This window comes from Trachurus japonicus, chromosome 18 (assembly GCF_045865225.1).
Source record: "Trachurus japonicus isolate A0001 chromosome 18, Traja_1.0".
Lineage (NCBI taxonomy): Eukaryota > Metazoa > Chordata > Actinopteri > Carangiformes > Carangidae > Trachurus > Trachurus japonicus.
In genome coordinates, this window is record NC_140924.1 from 18695235 (window position 1) to 18714938 (window position 19704).

At 40.6% G+C, this 19704-nt stretch overlaps 2 protein-coding genes across 2 annotated transcripts; one reads left to right on the top strand and one right to left on the bottom strand.

The window, feature by feature from the left end:
- Positions 1-144: 144 nt before the first annotated feature.
- nelfa (negative elongation factor complex member A) lies at positions 145-10269 on the bottom strand. The gene is made up of 11 exons (XM_085758925.1): positions 9972-10269; positions 7420-7591; positions 6538-6699; positions 6321-6410; positions 6105-6232; positions 5939-6008; positions 5195-5283; positions 4982-5090; positions 2704-3032; positions 2220-2319; positions 145-1030 (listed from the first exon to the last, which is right to left on the bottom strand). Exons 1-11 carry the CDS (start codon positions 10179-10181, stop codon positions 846-848), a joined length of 1644 nt encoding a protein of 547 aa, XP_085615051.1. The 5' UTR covers positions 10182-10269; the 3' UTR covers positions 145-845.
- Positions 10270-11518: 1249 nt separating this feature from the next.
- nicol1 (NELL2 interacting cell ontogeny regulator 1) lies at positions 11519-13926 on the top strand. The gene is made up of 4 exons (XM_085758926.1): positions 11519-11640; positions 11873-12005; positions 12579-12667; positions 13650-13926. Exons 2-4 carry the CDS (start codon positions 11894-11896, stop codon positions 13719-13721), a joined length of 273 nt encoding a protein of 90 aa, XP_085615052.1. The 5' UTR covers positions 11519-11640; positions 11873-11893; the 3' UTR covers positions 13722-13926.
- The last annotated feature ends 5778 nt before the right edge of the window (positions 13927-19704 follow it).

Genomic DNA, 19704 nt, shown 5'->3' on the forward strand with positions numbered 1-19704 from the left:
TCATCAAAATAATGCACAACAACAAAGTGAGACATTCCTTGATCAGCATGATCAAACACACAAACCAGGAAACTCCCGACAAAACAATAAGATCAACAACAACAAAAAAAAGCTCAGGGTGAGAAAGAAAGATGAGAAACGTCTCCCTGGAGTCTGTTATTTTTTATTTTCTTCCCTTCTTTTGAAAAAAGGATGAAAAATTATTAAACATCTATCAGAAGGCTCCAAACAGAACTTGACAGCACTGAACTATTCAACGCTCACCTTTTCTTTTCTTCTTTTTTTTTTTTTAAGTCATCTCTACGTCGACTGTCGTTACTGTTCTGTTTTTTTCGTTTTCTTTCACAAACCATGATTCTGCTCTGAAAGGTAGAAGAATAAGCTGCAAACGTCACATTCATACAGAAAAATACAGACGGTTCGTCTTTCGCCTCTGTCTTAGACACGCGACATGCTCTTTGTACCTCCGAGTACAAAATGTTTGAAAGGTGCCCGCTCCTCTTGCTCAAGACTCGTTTTAACACTCTCAGCCCTCCCGACCGCAGCGTCGTTCAGGAATCGGAGGCGACTTAAAAACAGAAACAATAAAAAGGGTAAGGGAACAACCGAACAAAAAAAGAAAAAAAAAAAATACAGAAATATTCTTCAGAGTCCTGCAGTTTGGCAGTGCAGGAAAAGGGAGGAGCTGTTCTCTCCTTGACGATCTCTCACCCTCCCACAGTGCTTCATTTGGCCCAAATGTGTTTGCAAATACTTGAATGTGTGTGTAAACATGGTTTTCTTTTTAAGTTGGGTAAGAAATTCTGGGTGTGTGTGACTCTTCTGAGGTAGAAGAGTGAAGCGCCTCAGGAGGTGTTGGTGATGGGTTTGTATTTCTTGAGGCGGGTCCACTGCCCTGTGGAGTAGTTCATTTCGAAGACTGTGTCCACCAGCATGGTGGTGCTGCCGGTGCCGTCGGCCTTGGGCAGAACCTCTGTGTGTTCGCTCAGCTTGATCTGGATGATGTCCCCCTGCTCCGGGCACGGGTTCTCTGCAGGACGAAGAGCAGCAGCAGCACACAGGGTCGTTGTTATTAACACTATTATTATTTTTGGCTTTACCAGCTGTTTAGAAATCATCAGGTACATTCACTGTAATTATGACTTTGTGTCACTGAGACCAAAGCGAATGAAAGAGGAACGCTGCAAGTCTGGCTGCTTGTTCACTGTTATGGCCCCTTTTTTCTCTCTTTATAAGAGATTAATGTTGGTCTCATTGATTAAATCTAACAACTGTGGCAGTCGCGTTAGTTAGTTTGTATGAAAAGTGAAGCTTCAGGTGTGTATTGCTGGACAGAAGCAGCGCTGCCACCACTTGTTTTCATCCAGGTGCACGCACCTTAAAGAGACAGGTGCATTGCCTCGCCTCGCCACATACCCCCCGCCTCTCAAATTTATTTTTATTGCGGATTTACACAAATCACACAAATGACCCATTTGGGATCCAAAACGGCGAATTTCGCCGAAAGGTGACAAGTTTGCACCCCTGTCTTTACATAGCTCCCCCTACAGTTTTGGAGTGTATATTTTTTACTGTTGTAAAACCTCACAGCTCCTTTCTCCCCATAACAAGTCATTTAATCATCACAATTTCTCTGAAGCTGTTTAATTAAAAGAGGAACTATGCTACATTTTTACCTTAATTAAACAGCTTAAGAGTCATTGTGATGGTTAAATAAATGACTTGTAACTTGTTACAGGGAAAACTGAGGCTCTAGTTTATGACAGATTAAACTACACAAATATACACATGGTAATATTGTACATAATGTTATCCACCACTCCATGGATGGCTTCGTTGAAAACAAATGCACATGGCCGAGAGGAGGGTTAGCAACACAGAGGAGAAGTGACAGGCCTTGTATAGTTCCCTTTTAAGGGGCAAAATCCAACATAGTTCCTCTTTCACTTTACTTCACTGTAGATTTTTAACCTTAAAAACAAAGGGACACACTGTGACAACACTTCTGTCCATCATTTAAGAATATTGTCTGTGGTTTGGGGAAGAAATCTCCCACAGTGAAGAGATAAACGTGTTTGACAGTGTATGTCAGTGTCTCAGTGGGGGACTAACAACGTGTGAACCCGGAAATTGAGTTCAGTAAGGCAGAAAATTGACACTAATTAGGACTGAGTGTGTGTGTGTGTGTGACGAGACAACTAGTGCGACTTGTCCTGTACCTCTGGATCCGGCCATGAAGCCCAGGATGAGGGCCTTCTCTGGTCTGGTGACTTTGTTGGCCGTCTTGAACATCTCCTGGGCGGCGTACATCTGGTCCCTCTGAGCAACAGAAACAGCACCGAGTTCAGATGAAGCAGGAGATCATGGATCAAATCACAGACTATTAATAATAATAATAATAATGATGATGATAATAATAATAATTTTATGTATAAAGCATGTCACAAAGTGCTTTACAAGACAATAAAATAAATAACAAGGTAAGATAAAAACAACAAAGATTGCAGTAACCAAACAGAACAAAGCAAAAACAATCCAAGTACAAAAAGAGAAAAGACGGCAAAACAAAAAGAGGAAAAGAAAATAGAGGATAAAATGATTGTGTATCATAAAAGACCATTCGGTAAAAAATAAAAACTGTGTATTAAAGAAACTAGAAGACAAATATAAAAGGTTAAGACCCCCAATCGGTGGTCGTCTTACCGTGAGTGAGAGATTCTTTTTGGGCTGAGGCTGTGGTGGCGTTGGGGTGGGTGTGGGGGTGGGGGTCTGGGGCGTGGTGGGGGGCTGGGTGGGGGTCTCCGGCTGGCTGGCGGTGGCGGCGGCCGGGGGTCCGTTGCTGGCGGGGGTGGAGGCCGGCGTGCTGGGGGACGTGGGGGTGGCGGGGTTGGCCGTGGTGCTGGCGTTGTACATGGGCGTCCTCTGTTTGTACTGGCCCGGTAAGGTCGGGGTGGTGCCCGCGCCCGCCGTCGCCGACTCCTCCGGTTGCCGGGCCGACTGCAGCGTGTCCCGACCCGAACCACCGGCGTTCGCTTTAGAGGAGGAGAGAGAGAGAAAGAGAGAGAGAGAGAGAGAGAGGTGATTTATTCTCTCCTTGCTTCAACTCATGTTTAAATGAAAATAAACGGCGTTGCCACTCTTTTCTTTTCTTGAAATCATTTTCCAAGACATTTTGAGCTGCTACAGACATGTTATTATCACATCATACACTAATACATCCCACGTCCCATTCATGCTTTGGAGAACTGTTCGTTTCCAAAGTTGTACCTTATTTTGAACATGTTTGTTTCTGTGTTTATTCCTCTCTCACTCCCAGATAACTTATCTATGAAATAACCAGTAACCCTTTAATTCACAGGCCGTTAATTACATGAAAATGTCAAGAAATAACAATTAATTGTGTAGTAATGTAAAGAAATAGCCTAGAAACAACGGTTAATTTCATAGTAATGTGGAGAAATAACTAGGGATGTCCCGATCCGATCACGTGATCGGAAATCGGGGTCGATCACGTGGTTTCAGACTCGATCGGAATCGGACGTTACATCCCGATCAGGAATCGGATATATTACATATCTACATGTCAGGGTTTTCCTATCTGTCTAAAGCGAAGACGGGCCGCATGGGGGGCGTTCAGATGTATTACTTTTACTGTAGACGTTCGTCATGTGCGCTCATTACCCAAAGCGACGCGCATTCGGTGCAGCGTGCTTGTGTTTTGTGCATGGTCTGTGGCGCACAGCTCCACGGTGTGTGTGTGTGTGGCTGCGTCGTCGCGGACAAGTAACGATATGAAATGACGGCGCTTGCGAGAGTGTGAGAGACGATCGTGTCACCGTGTCAGCTCACTGTTTGTTTGTGTGTGTGTGGCTGCGTTGTTTCACTGCTGAATTCCAAGCAGCTTGTTGTTGATGTTTGAGCGCTACACACACCTGCAGCAACAACAGTCACTGCAGCTTCTACTGAGAGCGAGTCCGACGTAACGCACGTGAGACCGACACACGGACCGACCGCGCAGATGTCGCGGACATTCTTAAACTTCTCATACTGTTGAATAAAAAACTACCGTTGTGTTGCGTGATGGCAGATACAGAACCAGGTATTTATTTAAAGTTAGAGAGGGAGAAGGAGCAAGGTGAGCTGGGTGAGGGAGGGAGGGAGAAGGAGCGGAGTGAGGGAGGGAGGGAGAAGGAGCGTAGTGAGTGAGGGAGGGGGGGGGGGGCGGGGGGGGGCAGACAGGCAGGAGAGGGTGGGATCAGGGGAGAGAGGCTGGTGATTGAGAAAGACATGATAAGCTATTTTATTTTTGACCAAATGTTCTTGTTGTTGACTTATGGATAACGGCATTAATATTATACTGTGGAGCTACTGTGCTAATATACATTGAGAGTTTACAATACTGCAATAAATGTCATGGGCTTGTTATTGAGGTAGAGTATTATTGTGAGATTGTGATATTGTTACATCCCTAGTAGAGCACAAAGAACAGAAAAATAGTGGGATGATACAGTTGATCTACATTAAAAACTTTACTGCATTGCCAAAGTATCGGATCGGGACTCGGTATCGGCAGATACTCAAAATCAAATGACTCGGACTCGGACTCGGGGGCAAAAAAATGTGATCGGGACATCTCTAGAAATAACGATAGATTGTGTAGAAATAGCCTTGAAATATCGGTCAATTGCAACGACTTGGAGAAAAATACTTTCCCAAAAAATTATCGTGAAAAGCATCTGTAATCTTTTGCCTTTATGAAAAACATGTCATTACTATGAAATTGACTGTTATTTCTTGGCTATTTTTTGACATCATCACGTAACTAACGGCCTGTAAATTAAAGGGTTACCAAATAATCTCTTACATGCTTAGAAATCATGACAACTCACTCTATCACAGAACAATGCAAACATGTTTTTGTTTTTAAAACACGCGTGGGAACCCTGATAAAACAATAAAATGCTGTGAGGTGTTTTCTGACCTGGCTGCGCCTCGGAGCTGGGAATGTAAGATGAAGAGGGGACCATGCTGGGTGTGGCCGGTAGGTAGCTGGTTGATGGCAGAGGATTCTCGTTCAGCGCCCCCAGTTTCTGAAAAAAATAAACAAAACAGTATGTTTTAAAAAATCTGTTATGATAGAGAACGAGACAGAGACAGAGAGAGAGATGGTAAAACATGCAGCGGTGTGAAGTACCTGTGCAGAGACGAGGCCGGCGGCGTAGTCTGGTGTGGTGTTTTCCACCACGGCTTCTTCTTTGGCTGCTTTCTCTCCGGTCTCCGTTTCTGTGGGAAGAAGAGAAAACATCAAGTAAACAACAACATCGTTACTGTAAAGCCTGCACTGATGAACGGGCTGGAGATATCTGGAGACAAGAGGCCAAAAAGTGAGAACATCCGAAGAAGGCTGTGTTCAGGTGCAGGAATAAAAAGTGCAAACTTACAAAAGGAAAAGAAATCTGCCTGATTATGACCTTTTAAATAATACTTTCTACTTTACAACCCTATATTAAAATTAAAAGTATTGTTGTAATATCTTAATGTTGCTTTTGATAATGTGATTGTAATTGTTAGAAAAATGAGTAACACTTTATTCATAATTAAATGCTGAATTCATCATTTATAACACATGAATACTCATTAGTATGTAGTTTATAATCACAGTTAAAACGGTTTTACTCATCATTGATAAGCACTAACTGTATTTATAAACTACATACTAATGAGTATTCATGCGTTATAAATGAAGAATTAAGTATTTATTAATGCTTAACTAATGCTTAATAGTGTGTAATTAATATAAAGTGTTACCAAAAAATGTTTTTGTTTCCCTCTGCCTGCACATTCAATTGCCACCTCGTGTTTAGAAGCAACGTGCTGTCAAACTGCCTTCGGATCAAAACGTTTAAAAGTTGCCTGCTCAGTATCTCAATATCTTTACCCAGAGTCTTTCTTCTCCTCTTTGCTTCTCTTCCAGCTCCGACCGTGTCCAGTTCCGAGATATCTAACAGCTGAAGCACAAAGAAAAAGGAAAACAGTGAGAAAACATTTTCATCTCAAAAACAAAAACAAACATAAGTTTAATGATGAGTCATTTGATGAGTTACCTTCACCCCCCTCTCCTTGCGAAGGGGCGTCCGTGCGGGGGCGATAGGTGTGCGGTTGCTGGGGGGGCTGAACATACTGGGGGCAGTGGGGTTGCGGAACGGAGCCTTGGGGATCCCCTTGAGAGGAGCTGTGGGGGGAAAACATCGGTACGTGGATCAGTAACGGGCACAGAAATCAGAACATACATTTGACGTGTTTATGAATCTTTAACTCACTAGTAGTGTCAATCTTTTTGACCAGTCCTCTCCCTTTGGCGTGAAAAGGCACTCCGGCGGTCTTTTTCAGCTGTTGGGCTGTTTCTGTGGCTGCAGGAGGGACGGACACACAAACACATCATCAACAAGACAAGACACCAATACGCTCCAATACTGTTTTTAAAACTTGTATACAACAGCAAGCAGCTTTAAAACAGAATACACAGTTGTAAGTTACATTTCTGTAGCAGCTCTGCTCTGAGCGTTGCACTCTTCGGTTTCCTTTTCAGCTGGAAATGTTTGACGGGGGGCGTGAGGGGTCCGACCAGGGTGGTCAGTGCACTCTTGTTCAGGTACTGGCACTCCAGAGGAAGCATGGCCGACGCCTCGCACTCGCTCACTGTGGAAGAGGAGGCAGGAAGAAAAAAAGAAAAGAAAGAAGTTTAGCTCAGCCGAGACTTTACTTCTAGGGATAGTTCAACATTTCTGCAAATTGGCCCATTGCCATAATCCCTATAGTCTTAGGAGTAGGTTTGTTACTTTTAATTGTCGGTGCAAGCTACTCTTAGATCGGCGGAGCAGAGCCGTGAGCTGCTCAGAGCTACGCTACGGAGGCTAATGGGATTTCTTGGTTTCCCTCATCAAACTCATCAAATACACAATCCAACAACTCCAAAACACTCTGGTGGACAAGTTGTGACCTGCACATTCACCACGCTATGAGATAATAACAGAACGTTACGAGGCTGAGTTGTTTTAGAGGGAAATTCATGCAAAACAGCTGATGCGTGTTCCCGTTGTAGGCAGTTTTTCGGCAAGCAGTCTCTGCATTTACCTCTAAAACAACTCGATCTCGTAACGTTCTGTTATTCTCTCATGGATCAATACATAAATTTGTTCCACATATTACAGCCTTGTCCAACGGTCACAATCTTCGTCTTTCAACTGAACACATTATGCAGAGATTTACATTTATGAGCCTAAAATGCAATAAAGGAACAGAACTAATCTGATCATTTAAATGCATCTTATTGCATTTAAAGCCTCAGTAACATATCCAGGTTGAGGCCGCCACAGCTAAATCTATATAAAAAAACGGAGAAGGTGACACAGTCCGTACCTTTCTCCCTGAGCTCTCCAAGAATATCCTGCACGTTTGGATTCTGCTCCTCCAGGTCCAGATTGAGAGAGCCCGTCTCTGGGAAGGACTTGAGGATGTCAGCGACCATGAGCACCCAGGGCTCCGAGTCCACCGTGGCCAGCTGGATGATCTCTGACAGCGCCTCCTTCATCTGACAGAGAATAGAGCACAAGACCTATTGTTACAGCTGCATAACTTATTACTTATTATGTAAAAAGGAAAATTAAAAACCAACTTTGTACAGTGATTTCTTTTGTTCAGGGATCATTTATTTATTGCCTCAGTGGCAATAAATAAGTGTCAGCAGAGACCCAGACTGAAATCTTTTTAAAGTGAGATTATATTCATATTTTGAATTTATAATGTGTATGAACAAAATGTGATATACAAAAATATTTACTAAGTAAAATAAAATGAAACGCATAGCCGTTAAACAGAAAAGCAGGGAAACAAAATACAGACGACAAAAAGCACAAAGCAAATCAAACACTTCATAACTTGTTTCAACAAATTTGAAAAAGGAGTGGAATGAGGAAAAACATTTTATCACACCCTTTTTGATAATAATCTATTTGTAAACACTCTAGATTATGCAACAGGTTATATGAGGCATCAGCTGTCTGTAAACACAAGAGATGTGGGTAAAACATTCAGTAAAATAAAAAATAATCACATCAAATATTACTTTTTGGTGTTTTGAAAACTTATAAGGAGGTCTCTTCTCTTCCACTTTGAAAACTGTTTGACTCCCTGACGAAGGTGTGCATAGGAGTTTTTTAAAGGTTAAAACATGACCAAGCCACAGCAATAACGGCTTTTTAACTAGTGACAGAGAGTAAGTGCCTTGGATATTTCTTCAACTATGCTATTTTTTGGGGGTGAAATGTGGACAGGGCGACTCAAAGAATCTTTAATCTGTCATTACAAGTGTCAGGCCAGTGTGTGTGAGGATCATGAATGAAAAGGAAATGTGAATATTTGCTTTGAAAGTCGATTTACAGTTGTCGCCCCTACATTCTAAATTAGGGGCGACTATGCTGATAGTAAAAAAAAAAGTTAGTCTGGAGGAGCCCTGCCTTTTCCAGAACGTATTGATTGATAATTATCTACTTGTAAACACGCTGGATTATGCAACAGCTTGTATGAGAGATCAGTCATCTGTAAACACAGCGTAGCTGCAGAGAAAACATTAAATTAAATATGAAATAATCACATCAAATACAACTTTAATATTTGCACCTATCCTCGTTTTAATAAACTAAATAGTCAGGTAGACATTTGCTTTTTCCCAGCTGTGATTAGTTTTGTCAGTAAAGTGTTTGTTTGTTTTACATCAGGGACACAAATTAGACCACGGACCCCCCATTGGACAAAATTTTGAAACAAACACCAGAAATACACAAATATTTGTTCTGAGACTGAATAACGTTACTTTTTTTAGTCAATGTATGTTCAAATTATTGCCAATGGCATGAATTTGGGGGGAAATTTTGAGAAATTTCTGGGAAAAAATGTGGTAAAATTTTCAGAAAGAGTTGGGGACCCCCTTGAACCCTCTCAAGGACCCCTGGGGGTCCCCAGACCCCACTTTGGTAACCGCTGCTCTAGATGATGCAACAGGTTGTATGAGACATCACAGGAGCAGCAGGGAAAACATTTAGTTAAATATGAAATAATCACATCAAATATTACTTACATATTTGCACCTATCATCATTTTAATAAACTAAATTGTCAGGTAGACATTTGCTTCATCCCTGATGTGATTAGTTTTGTCAGAAGTGTTTGGTATTGATCATATTTACACAGAGCTGCAGGTCTTTCTCCTGTTCTTTCCAACCCTACTTCTCTCTTCTTGTCCTAAAGTGTCCTGTTCATACAGGAGGACACAGTGATGACGAGTGTCTACCGTGACAGAGAGACAGCCTGACAGGTGATATGTCGGTGTGGAGCTGGTAGGTACCGCCCTCCTCCAGCCCATTCCCCCCAGCCCCCCTCTCTTTCTGCTGCTGAGCCCATCCCACCACCACCACCACCTCCTCCTCCTCCACCACCATCATGTCTGGACCAGACCCGCCAGCAGGCTAATGTTTCCCCGCCGCCGTCGCTGCGATTATACCCCACTGCGGTAAAATAAAAACAAAAAACACTCGCGTAGACTTTAACTGGTTAAACCTGCTTGACGTTTTATACCGTGAATTTTAAGTAAAAATGTTATGTTATCGCCTTAAAGCTTAAGGTTTAAAGACAAAAAACAAAAACAAACTTAGGGGATAAAGAAGAGTTTGCCGACATTACCAGTGAAAGAGAGAGGGAGCTAATGCTAAGTGAATGGATGTTAAAAACGTGCTTAACGAGCGTATTATAAAACCACAGAAAGAGCAAGGGAAGACAACCAAGACCCGACTTTTTTTGTTTTTGCCTGCGTGCCTCACTTTACAGCTATTTTTATTTCATTTTTAATTTTCATTTTAACCAACACCTGTCAGGCTAGCAGCACGGAGCTAACCGACCGACTGTTAGTTCACCCACCTCGTCCACCGTCCGCCTCGGGAGGTGCAGCATCCCCAGCAGCAGCTTCAGCTTCACCGGCGGCGACAGGCTGGAGAAACACAGCCGTATGTTGTCGATGACCGACACCGTGAGCAGGGAAGCGATGCTGGGCGGCGTCCAGAGCTCGTCCGTGGAGCCCAGCTTGTTGTGAAGCCACAGGCCGGTGTCGCTGTCCTTCATCGACGCCATCTTGGAAAAAGAAGTGTTTTGAGTTCGGGCATTTTAACGGGCTACCTAAGAAAACAGCATCAGGACCCCGCCCACAGGGAGGGGGGGGGGGGTCATACATGTGCAGCTGAAGCGGGAGACATCTGGAAGGATAAATACATAAATAAAACAGCTCTGATTGAAATAAAAGTCAAGTTTAATTAAGGGGGGACACTACAGACACAACAGATATCACCATGAAACTTATCAAGTTTATCACTTAGCCAACATAATAAGACAAATATTTTTTTTGTATTACAAGTTTTTTCAAATTCTATGTTTAAATATGTAAATAAGGCTATATGAAATGTGTGCATTTGCATACATTTCCATAACCGAAATCTGAACAAATAAATCCCCTTTCGAAATTCTTGTTTTACTTTGTTGGCATATTAGAGTCAGGAGTTTTTACAGAGGGGATTTTGTATATCTCTTTTTACCACTCTGTAAATGAGAAAATACTGTCACCAGCCCTAAAAAAAAAAAAAAAAATCCAATTTCGCCATGTTTTTAGGAATAAAATGTTGTATAAATCAGACTTTGAATGATATATCATCAATCTCCTCTGCTCCTTGATTAATCCATATGCTGTTTATTGATTGTTAATAAATAAACACTATAGGGTTATTACATTTTGTTTACATACTTGTTATTTATATTGTGTTGAAAAAAGAAACAGGAAGTAGGCTAAACAGGTACTAAGTGGAGAAAGGGTCAGATTAAATAAGATAATGCTTCTTCCTACTCCTTTTCAAACATGCAAAGTTGTATTGACTAAAGTTCTTTACATGTGTTTTATATTCTCACATGTTTGAAATAAAGCCTTCATTCCTTCATTCATTCATTCATTCAGAGGTACAAAGAAAAAGCTCATTTTCATTCAGGAATGTGCACCACTAAAGCCAATTATTAACTGACGAACTTATCAGTGCTTAATGGTATTTCATAAACTGCCCCATATGATGAGAAATGAAAGGTGGCTCAGAAATAGTTCAGTATGGTTTTTTTTTTGTTGTTGTTGTTTTTTTTAGAAAATGTTCCAACAAAGAGGGTGAAAAAGACAAAACTATTAGCATTTAGGCAGCATTATAGGCCTAATAAGAAATCTAACTTTTGGACTTCACTGTTTTCATTTAGTAAGATAATCCCACGTTTTACAGGTAAAGTGAAATTAAAATCTAAAAAATAAACCAAACCTGTTGATTAGTGATGTGAAGTCGCAGAAAATAGAAATATCAAAGTACTTAAAAATCACACTTAAATACCTAGTGTGTAGCACTTAGGCTTTTATTTTGAATGCTGTCACCGGAAGTGTTGAATCTGGTCCCTAAAGCATAAATTTTGGGTGACCCACGCGCATGCGCGCTCTCCAAACCCTCATAAAACAATCCTAGGTGGGCATCTTGAGCCGATTGTGAAGAACATCATCGAGTAATTGACGGTAGGTTCACGTACAGCTCGTTAAATAAACATCGTTTGTTCCGTGTAGGACGTGTTAATGAAAACACGGACAGATTACGCACCGATGTAAACGGGACCAGTGTCCAAACAAAGACTGAGAGGTTCGGTGGCTTCACTGACTGGATGACGGTCGTGAACGATATTTTATGCTTCTTTTTTTTCCTCAGTATATTTTATTGATACACTGGCTGGTTTTGTCCTTTACGTTAAAGGTCATCGGTCGGAGCATCAGCATGGCATCCAGCGGTTATCTGCAGGCAGCGGTGCTCGTTGTGGCGGTGCAGCTGCTCTGTGTCGGTGCAGCTGCTGCGGATCAGGAGCCCGGGACTGTCATCCCTGCAGAAAGTAGGTGGATTAAAATAAAGAAATAAATAAAAAAGGGAGAGAGAGGGAGAGATTTAGGTTTTCCTAATTCCTGTCTGTCTCCACGCGGCTGTCAGGTGTAAGTCGGTGCGCAGCTCTCATGTTGATCCGGTCTAATTATAGCAGGTCCCACCGGGCTGTCTTAGTGGGGATTGTAGGTCATCATAATTGGTGTATAAATCATGAACTCAACATGACACTGGGGCCTGCTCTGCTCTGCTTAGACTCTATTTATCTCGTCCAACAGGATGAAGCAGTGGGAAATAAACCTGTATTTATTTTACCCAGGAATTGAAGTTTTTTTTTAAACTCCTCCACAGCTTGAGCGAGAAAAGCTTCAGAACTAATATTTACACCAAGATGCAAAGGCCAAATGAATAACATAGGCCAAATGATTATTTTGAATATCAGTTTACTGGATGACAATCTGCTTTTAAAATGAAGCCTGATTGCACAACAACATTTCAGAGATATTTTCATTCTACTACAATAACACCCAGGACTATGGGTCTTGATTTATTAATTTATTCCTGATGTGTTTGCTCTTGTCTCCAGGCCGCCCATGTGTGGACTGTCATGCGTTTGAGTTCATGCAGAGGGCACTGCAAGATCTAAAGAAGACGGCTTTCAACCTTGATGCCAGGGTAAGTGAAGTTGTTATTATTTCATATTTCATTATTTAGTTCCACATATGATTCATCTCCAAAGTGACACATGCTCATAGTGCTCCTCCTCCTGTGGATGAGTTTGGGTTGGATGATGGTGGTCATGTGGTTTATATATCACACTGTAGCATAAGTGTTCCTGAAATATCATTGATCATATATGTAGCTATTTACATAAGACTATAAATTAGCATATTACAGTTAGGTTAGGGCTGCAACTAACGATTATTTTCATTATCGATTAATCTGTCGATTATTTAATCGATTAGTTGTTCGGTCAATAAAATGTTGAAAAATGTCCATCAGTGTTTCCCAAACCACAAGATGATGTCCTCAAATGTCTTGTTTTGTCCACAAACCAAAGAGATACTCAGTTTATTGTCATAAAGGAACAAAGAAACCAGAAATATTCACATTTAAGATGCTGAAATCAGAGAATTTGGACTTCTTTTCTTTAAAAAACTACCCAAACAGATTATTTGACTATCAAAATAGTTGTCTATTAATTTAATAATTGGTTATTGTGCGATCAATCGATTGATTGTTGCAGCTCTGATTACAGTATAGATTCTAAAGCCTGTAAAACATGATACAGATAAAAATTAACTTGACTCATTTAACGTTTCATTAATACAAATAATCCAAATTTCATTTTTTGTTATGCTATTGCATATTCTGCTGTACAGTTTATTTATGTGTTTGCATCAAGATTTTTCTTCACATCATTTGTTATAATTTGGAAAACAACAATCCTTTTCCAAACAAGCCTCCCCCTATTTATGAGGAACTTCATCTTCATTACTGGCTTTACTTTCTTGTTTTGTTTTTTAATTGCATCTCTGTTGGGTGTAATTTTATTATCTGCAGGATATAAACCAACTCTCTGCTGACACATTCACCTCTCGTGCCCTTTCTCAGCTCAGTAACATCTGTTTTGTGTTTTGTTTTGGGTTCGTTGCAGACGGAGACGCTGGTGCTGAGGGCGGAGCGGCGGGCCCTGTGCGACTGTATGCCCACCAACTCACTGCGCTGAGCTCGCTCCTCCTCCTGCCGTCACACCGAGAACAACCCTGTGCCGCTCTCCTCATGTACAGCGACTCTCATCTTGAATTCCTTCACACAATAGGCACTTTATTATTTTCTTTCAACCGTTGAGTGAAGCTTTGATCATGCCATCATTAGGCACGTTATTGTTTTATTTTATTTTTTTGGCCTTATTCAGGATGAGGTTAACACCACTGATGATGTTTTACATAGTGAAACATGCCTGTTGAGGTAGTTTGTAGTCACTGTCGTAGGGACTTTGGTCGGCTCTCATCTGTCTCCTATGAAACAAACTATTTTTTGTACTTTTTAGTATTTGACTGTATAACACACATACAGTAGAATGCATTGGTAAATTTTACTTGTTGAATGTGTTGTTCATGGGATTAATGTTTACGACGTTTATACACATCAAACTGTAGCATCACGTGGAATTTATTTAACTGCTCAAAAATAATTTCGATAATTGCTTTAGTTGATGAAATTTTCGAATCACTTTAATTTAAGTTATTAAACTGAATTGATTTGCAGGCTGGAAGCTTTTACAAAAAAAGGTTGGGTAACTTATTAAAAAGTTATTTTTATTGTTACATTTTTTTGGAGAGAAATGTTTAGCAGGAAGGAAGAAAACTTAACATTTTGCAAAAATATTTTCAGACTTTGTTATGTTTTTTGACAACAAAAAGCGTTCTTGTAGGTCTTGATTTAGCACAGCACTGTAGCATGACTTTACAGCACTTTTTGTTAACCTACTGTCGATATAGACTGTATGTATAGATTATGTACTGTATGTACATGGGTACATGTGTAACAGAGGTGTCAACAGACTTGTGTGTCTTCTCTCTCTGACAAAGGTGAATGGACTCGGATAGAAAAAAGAAGTAATTGTGTTATTGTTGACCGTTCATGAGCATTGTCCTTTGTTGACGTCGTGTCACAGGAAGACACATTTACTGTCTTAAATGTTGTACCTCAATAAAAAAACAATGAATGATCTTGACTTGGATTTGTACTGTTTTGTCTGTTCTCACACATCCCCAGTGTGGGCTGTGATAAAGAGGCACTGTGTGGGCTCGTTGCTGGCATTAACACGGACACATCCATTAATTCATTTACTGCGGTGGCTGCAGGGTCTTAGAGCGGCACGTGGAGGTGAGGAGCTGCTGTTTGTGAGCAACACATTTGTAAAAGAAAACAAAAAAACTGTCCTCAGCTCACAACACACACTTTTGTTTTCATCAATGATTAATCTGCTCATTAATTTCTTGATTCACCAATGAATTGTTGAACTGTTGATCAAGCCATATCCTGCGTAGTTAGTCCAGATCGCAGCTGCAAGGATGTCAACTGGTGTTAAAAAGCCTCAGCGTCACTGGCTTCCTGTTCAATTTAAGAGTGTGTGATTATACCTTTAACGCCCTCAGAGGCCAGGCGTCGCTTCTCATTACAGATCTCATCCACTGGCACTCAGCTCCTGGATCTCAGATCTCATTTCTGCTGCTCCAAACCAATGCATCAGATGTGCATCCTCCATCTCCATTTTTAAATCTTAGGCTAGAGACATATTTTTATTCTCTGTCTTTTTTTATATATAGCTCACTAACCTTCTGGGCCATTGTCAGGTTCATGCTGAGCATTTGGTTCTTGTTTTATTGTGTTATATACAGTATATTCACCTGCTTTTTTGTGAGTGTTTTTCTGATATTAACATTTGTTTTACCTGCTTTTATTTATTTAAATCGTCTTTTGTACAGTAAATGTGCTCTAGTGATGAAGTTGACGAAAAAAAAACAATTGCAATTTCTCAAATTTAAACTTCACATTTTCAAATTGTTATGTCTGGTCTAGTTTACACCTTTATATCTGACCACTTGGCTAGAACCTTGTTCTCTCAGTAGATGTCAAATCTGTTTCTTTTTCATTGATTTATGTTATTTAATTCACATGTTTGAGCTGTAGATCTTTTTTGTTTCATGCTATGTCATCGAGAGAAAAAAGTAATCACCATCGACTTTTATGTAAAATTAATCAAAATTTAAGAATAATAAATATATAAATGTATTAAGTTCTGATGACAAGGTTCAACTTGTTATGTTTTTACATTTAATTTAGAGACTGGTCGTGTGTGAGCCACTCACTGAAAGACAGTGGCACCACTCCTCTGAGTCCATCTATCTGGCCTATACAGCCACAACCCTGCTGGAGTGGTGTGTGTCTGTGTGTTATGAAGTCCTGCCGTTTTAGCTGACCTCGTCCCCTTCTACATACACACACACAGCTTTATTTATTTACAAGAGAGATAACAGCATGGGGAAAAAAACCCTGCAAGACTCTTATCTACACCAGCAGGAGGAGCCCTAAGTAAAGGCAGACCGCCAGCTGTGTCGCAGTGATGCAGCACTCTCCACACTCTCCACTTCCCTCATGGCTGTTAAATGCAGATGGGCTGAGAAATTGTAAATAGACACAGACAAGAGAAAGCCGAAGAGCCACGTTGGCCCCTGAAAGTGAAAGCTGCAGTGGCCTGGCAGGAGTCTCGGCCCAGAGGCCCCTCCATGTTGTGCCAGCACCCATCATCAAGGCAAATCCCTTTATGCTGCACCACAGCTCACGAGCAGGAGGCAACACCGGCTCTCTCACTTTGAGCACATAGGAGGCTTTTTCACCAGCAGGAGTGACGGAGAAGTTTGAGTATGCAGGGTAATCAAGTATACGCTGAATCACTTTGAAAACCCTTGTTGTCAAGCAGCCTCCACTTTCTTTTTCTCACTCTCACTCTCCCTCTCCCACTCACTCACTCGCTCACTGGCTTGTTCTCCCTTCTGAGGCCTTTCAACTTTTCTTTCATCTGCTCCTAGAGAAGCCGCCTGAATCGTTCCAGCTGTTTGAAATTCTCCAGCGGTGGAAAGCAGGAAAAAATACTCGATATTTACTTCCGCCCTTTTCTTCCCCTCCTCTGTCTTTCTTTAGGGCGTTTTGCTTTGACCTTGCTGCAAAAGTTTGCTCACCTTCACCCAACTCTGGTGCCGTCTCAGCATGCAAATGTTTGATCCAGACACGCCCCTCATAGTCAGTGTGTGAGACGTACACGGCCATTTTTGTGACACCAGTAATCATACAAATGTATCTATAAATGTGGTTAGTGTGATTTTAGCACCTAACTACTCCTTGTGCTATTTCGACAATTCATATTGTATCAAAATGTGTTTGCCTGAAGAAGGTCCTAAGACCGAAACGTTAGTGTGCGGGATTCCTCTCTTCACAAACCATTCATATATCAAAAACGTGCCGCTATTTCTGCACATTTATGCTATTATTTATCTGTTTATTATTCATACTTTTTAAAAAATAAACTTTTTCTGCAATTCAAATGAATGGGAACAGTCTTCAAAATCTTCTTCCTAGACCTTCAACTACTTTAGCTACAGATACTATTCAACCTTTAAAACGTTCATAAGACTTTCAGCTATTATTCAGCTTTCCCCCCATGTTTACATTTCTACTGCTTTTAGCCCTTATGAAGTCTTTAATATCTCAGATTAAAAAAAAAAAAACTTTTCAGCTATAGCGTCAACATTTTCAGAATTTGCATTATTTTCTTCAGCTTTTGCTGACTGCTTACAACCCAACCACCAAGGACCGAGCCAAAAATATACAGTGAACTCCATAGAAAAAGATAAATCATGTCAAGATGTCATGTCAATGTTTCTTGATTTAAGGAAGTCTTGCTCATCCAGGTTGTTGTTAATTGACTAATTAACTAGTTAATTGAGTCACATATTTCGAGACACTCTTAGTGATCTTTTTGAGTTTTTAATCTCACCGTGCATCTCTGTGCGCAAGGGTTTAAACTCGATAAAAATGTTATAGCCGTGAAAACTCTTTAAATAATTATTCAGTGCATCTTGGTGGCTCTGCCCTGCAGCACCGTGCTGGTGCTCTGGTTGGTAGGAAGCCACAGTAACAGCAGGAGGCTGAGGAATTTGCCAGTGTTAGCAGGGCACCATGAATTAGTGATACACATGATAATGCATTAAATATACATATGTATATTTTTTGCAGGGCCTCCATAAATTAATCATAACAACAATCTCGGACAACGCATGACCAGTGCTGCAGAAAAATGTACCCAAGAGAGAGAGATTGGAAAGCGACAGAGGAAGAGTGGCTCTGAGGACGTTACAGTTTGATCTTCAAGAAACGTTTGAAACGGTGAAGTGAGCGCAGAGCAACCAGCAGGCTAGGCAGAACAGTGCAGATGCAACCCAGCTGGTTACCAAGGCAACTTGAGTTTTGTTTTCCTCACTTACCAACGTGCCATCCTCCACTACACTACACACTACACATACTACCTTTATGTAAATGTGTCAGGATGCTATAGGCTTCAGTACAGATTCAGTTGATAGGCATAACAAACAGAGCCAATGCATACTCAACTCAACTGTACTGGTTTACAGTTACTATTAGCTGCAACTATTTAACTGTCCAAACAACAGCTGCTAATGTTGATGCAGGCAAACTGTCCAAATAAATAAACACATGTTTTCTCCTCAAATTCAGTCTCATTTTGCATTTCAAAGTCAAATCTTGTGGCCTCTCCCTAATCATGACATAATAACAAGACTCCAAGAAAACCAATTGTTTGTTGCCATGAAATTCCTGCTTTGCGGATTGTGGAAACCTTGAGCAGAGAATTTGTTAAAAATAAATAAATAAATAAAACAACTCAGAGCTTTTAAAATATTCATTTTACCTGACCCAACAGGCTTATCACCAACAGAGAATCTCGTCTCAGTTTCTTCCTCAGGAAAAGTCTGGAAATACTCACTTCAGGGAAAACATCCCAGAGGGTTGACTCAGCGTGTTTGCTCACGGTGTGGCTCAGAAGGGATTAACTTAAATGTCCTGAACAAAGAAACACTGTCATGGCATGCGAAACCTTTAAATTAAGTATCTTAAAAACATCCACATCAAAAAACATGTAAGTGCAGAGTCAAGAAATAATTAGGAAAATAATATTATGACTGTCTTTATTTTTTATTTTTTTTAAATCACATTCAGGTGTTCAGCTTTTACAATGCACAGAAAATATGTTACTGCTTAAACTGAGACAATTGCTGGATGGATCCCATGAGTGTGAAATTGGTTTTAATGCTCTAATACCATTTTATATCATAGTCAGTGAGATGACGGTGATGATTCCTCATGGTGCAGGTGATCAAGTGTTGGAGAGCTGCAGAGACAGAGAGAACAGATAAAGACAGGTATGAATATACAGTCGATAAAATACAGTATGAGAGAAAAACATGTGTCTTGAGGGAATCATGAGTCTGTCTGTAGTTATATCTGAACAGATAAACAGACTTAGACAAGACTACAGAACATTTAATATATTTGTCCCTACGCTATTATGCTATTTAATAATCTTCAGAGGAGAGTTACAGCGATCATAAAGTGAGGAACATTTAAAAGCTCATAGGTTTCTAAGAAACAAATAAAGACATCAAATTATATGTTTCATTTTGTTGATACTGTTGTATAGTATGAAAAGATTTGACCGGATGCTGTATGTTTGTACACATTTGTATCATTTTGCAAACTTTTTTGTTGTTATTTGTTCTTGTATGACTTTTTATAACATGAAAATGTAATAAAGATATTGTTAAAAAGTTAATAACGACATTGATAACAGCTGAATTTTCACAATAAAAAAACACACTATAAGTCCTTGATCTCACTTACTCATGTTGACTTCGCTATTTATCTTCTGGGAAGTCGCTGGGAACCTCGTCTTCTGGGAAGTCGCTGGGAACCTCTTCTTCTGGGAAGTCGCTGGGAACCTCTTCTTCTGGGAAGTCGCTGGGAACCTCTTCTTCTGGGATGTCGCTGGGAACCTCTTCTTCTGGGAAGTCGCTGGGAACCTCTTCTTCTGGGATGTCGCTGGGAACCTCGTCTTCTGGGAAGTCGCTGGG

Coding starts and splice junctions, on each gene's coding strand:
- nelfa (XM_085758925.1), bottom strand. CDS start 10,181: ATGGCGTCGATGAAGGACAGCGACACCGGCCTGTGGCTTCACAACAAG. Junction 7,592..9,971: donor CGAGGCGGACGGTGGACGAG/GTGGGTGAACTA, acceptor ATTCTCTGTCAG/ATGAAGGAGGCGCTGTCAGA. Junction 2,320..2,703: donor AAAAGAATCTCTCACTCACG/GTAAGACGACCA, acceptor TCTGTTGCTCAG/AGGGACCAGATGTACGCCGC.
- nicol1 (XM_085758926.1), top strand. CDS start 11,894: ATGGCATCCAGCGGTTATCTGCAGGCAGCGGTGCTCGTTGTGGCGGTG. Junction 12,006..12,578: donor GACTGTCATCCCTGCAGAAA/GTAGGTGGATTA, acceptor TCTTGTCTCCAG/GCCGCCCATGTGTGGACTGT. Junction 12,668..13,649: donor CTTTCAACCTTGATGCCAGG/GTAAGTGAAGTT, acceptor GGTTCGTTGCAG/ACGGAGACGCTGGTGCTGAG.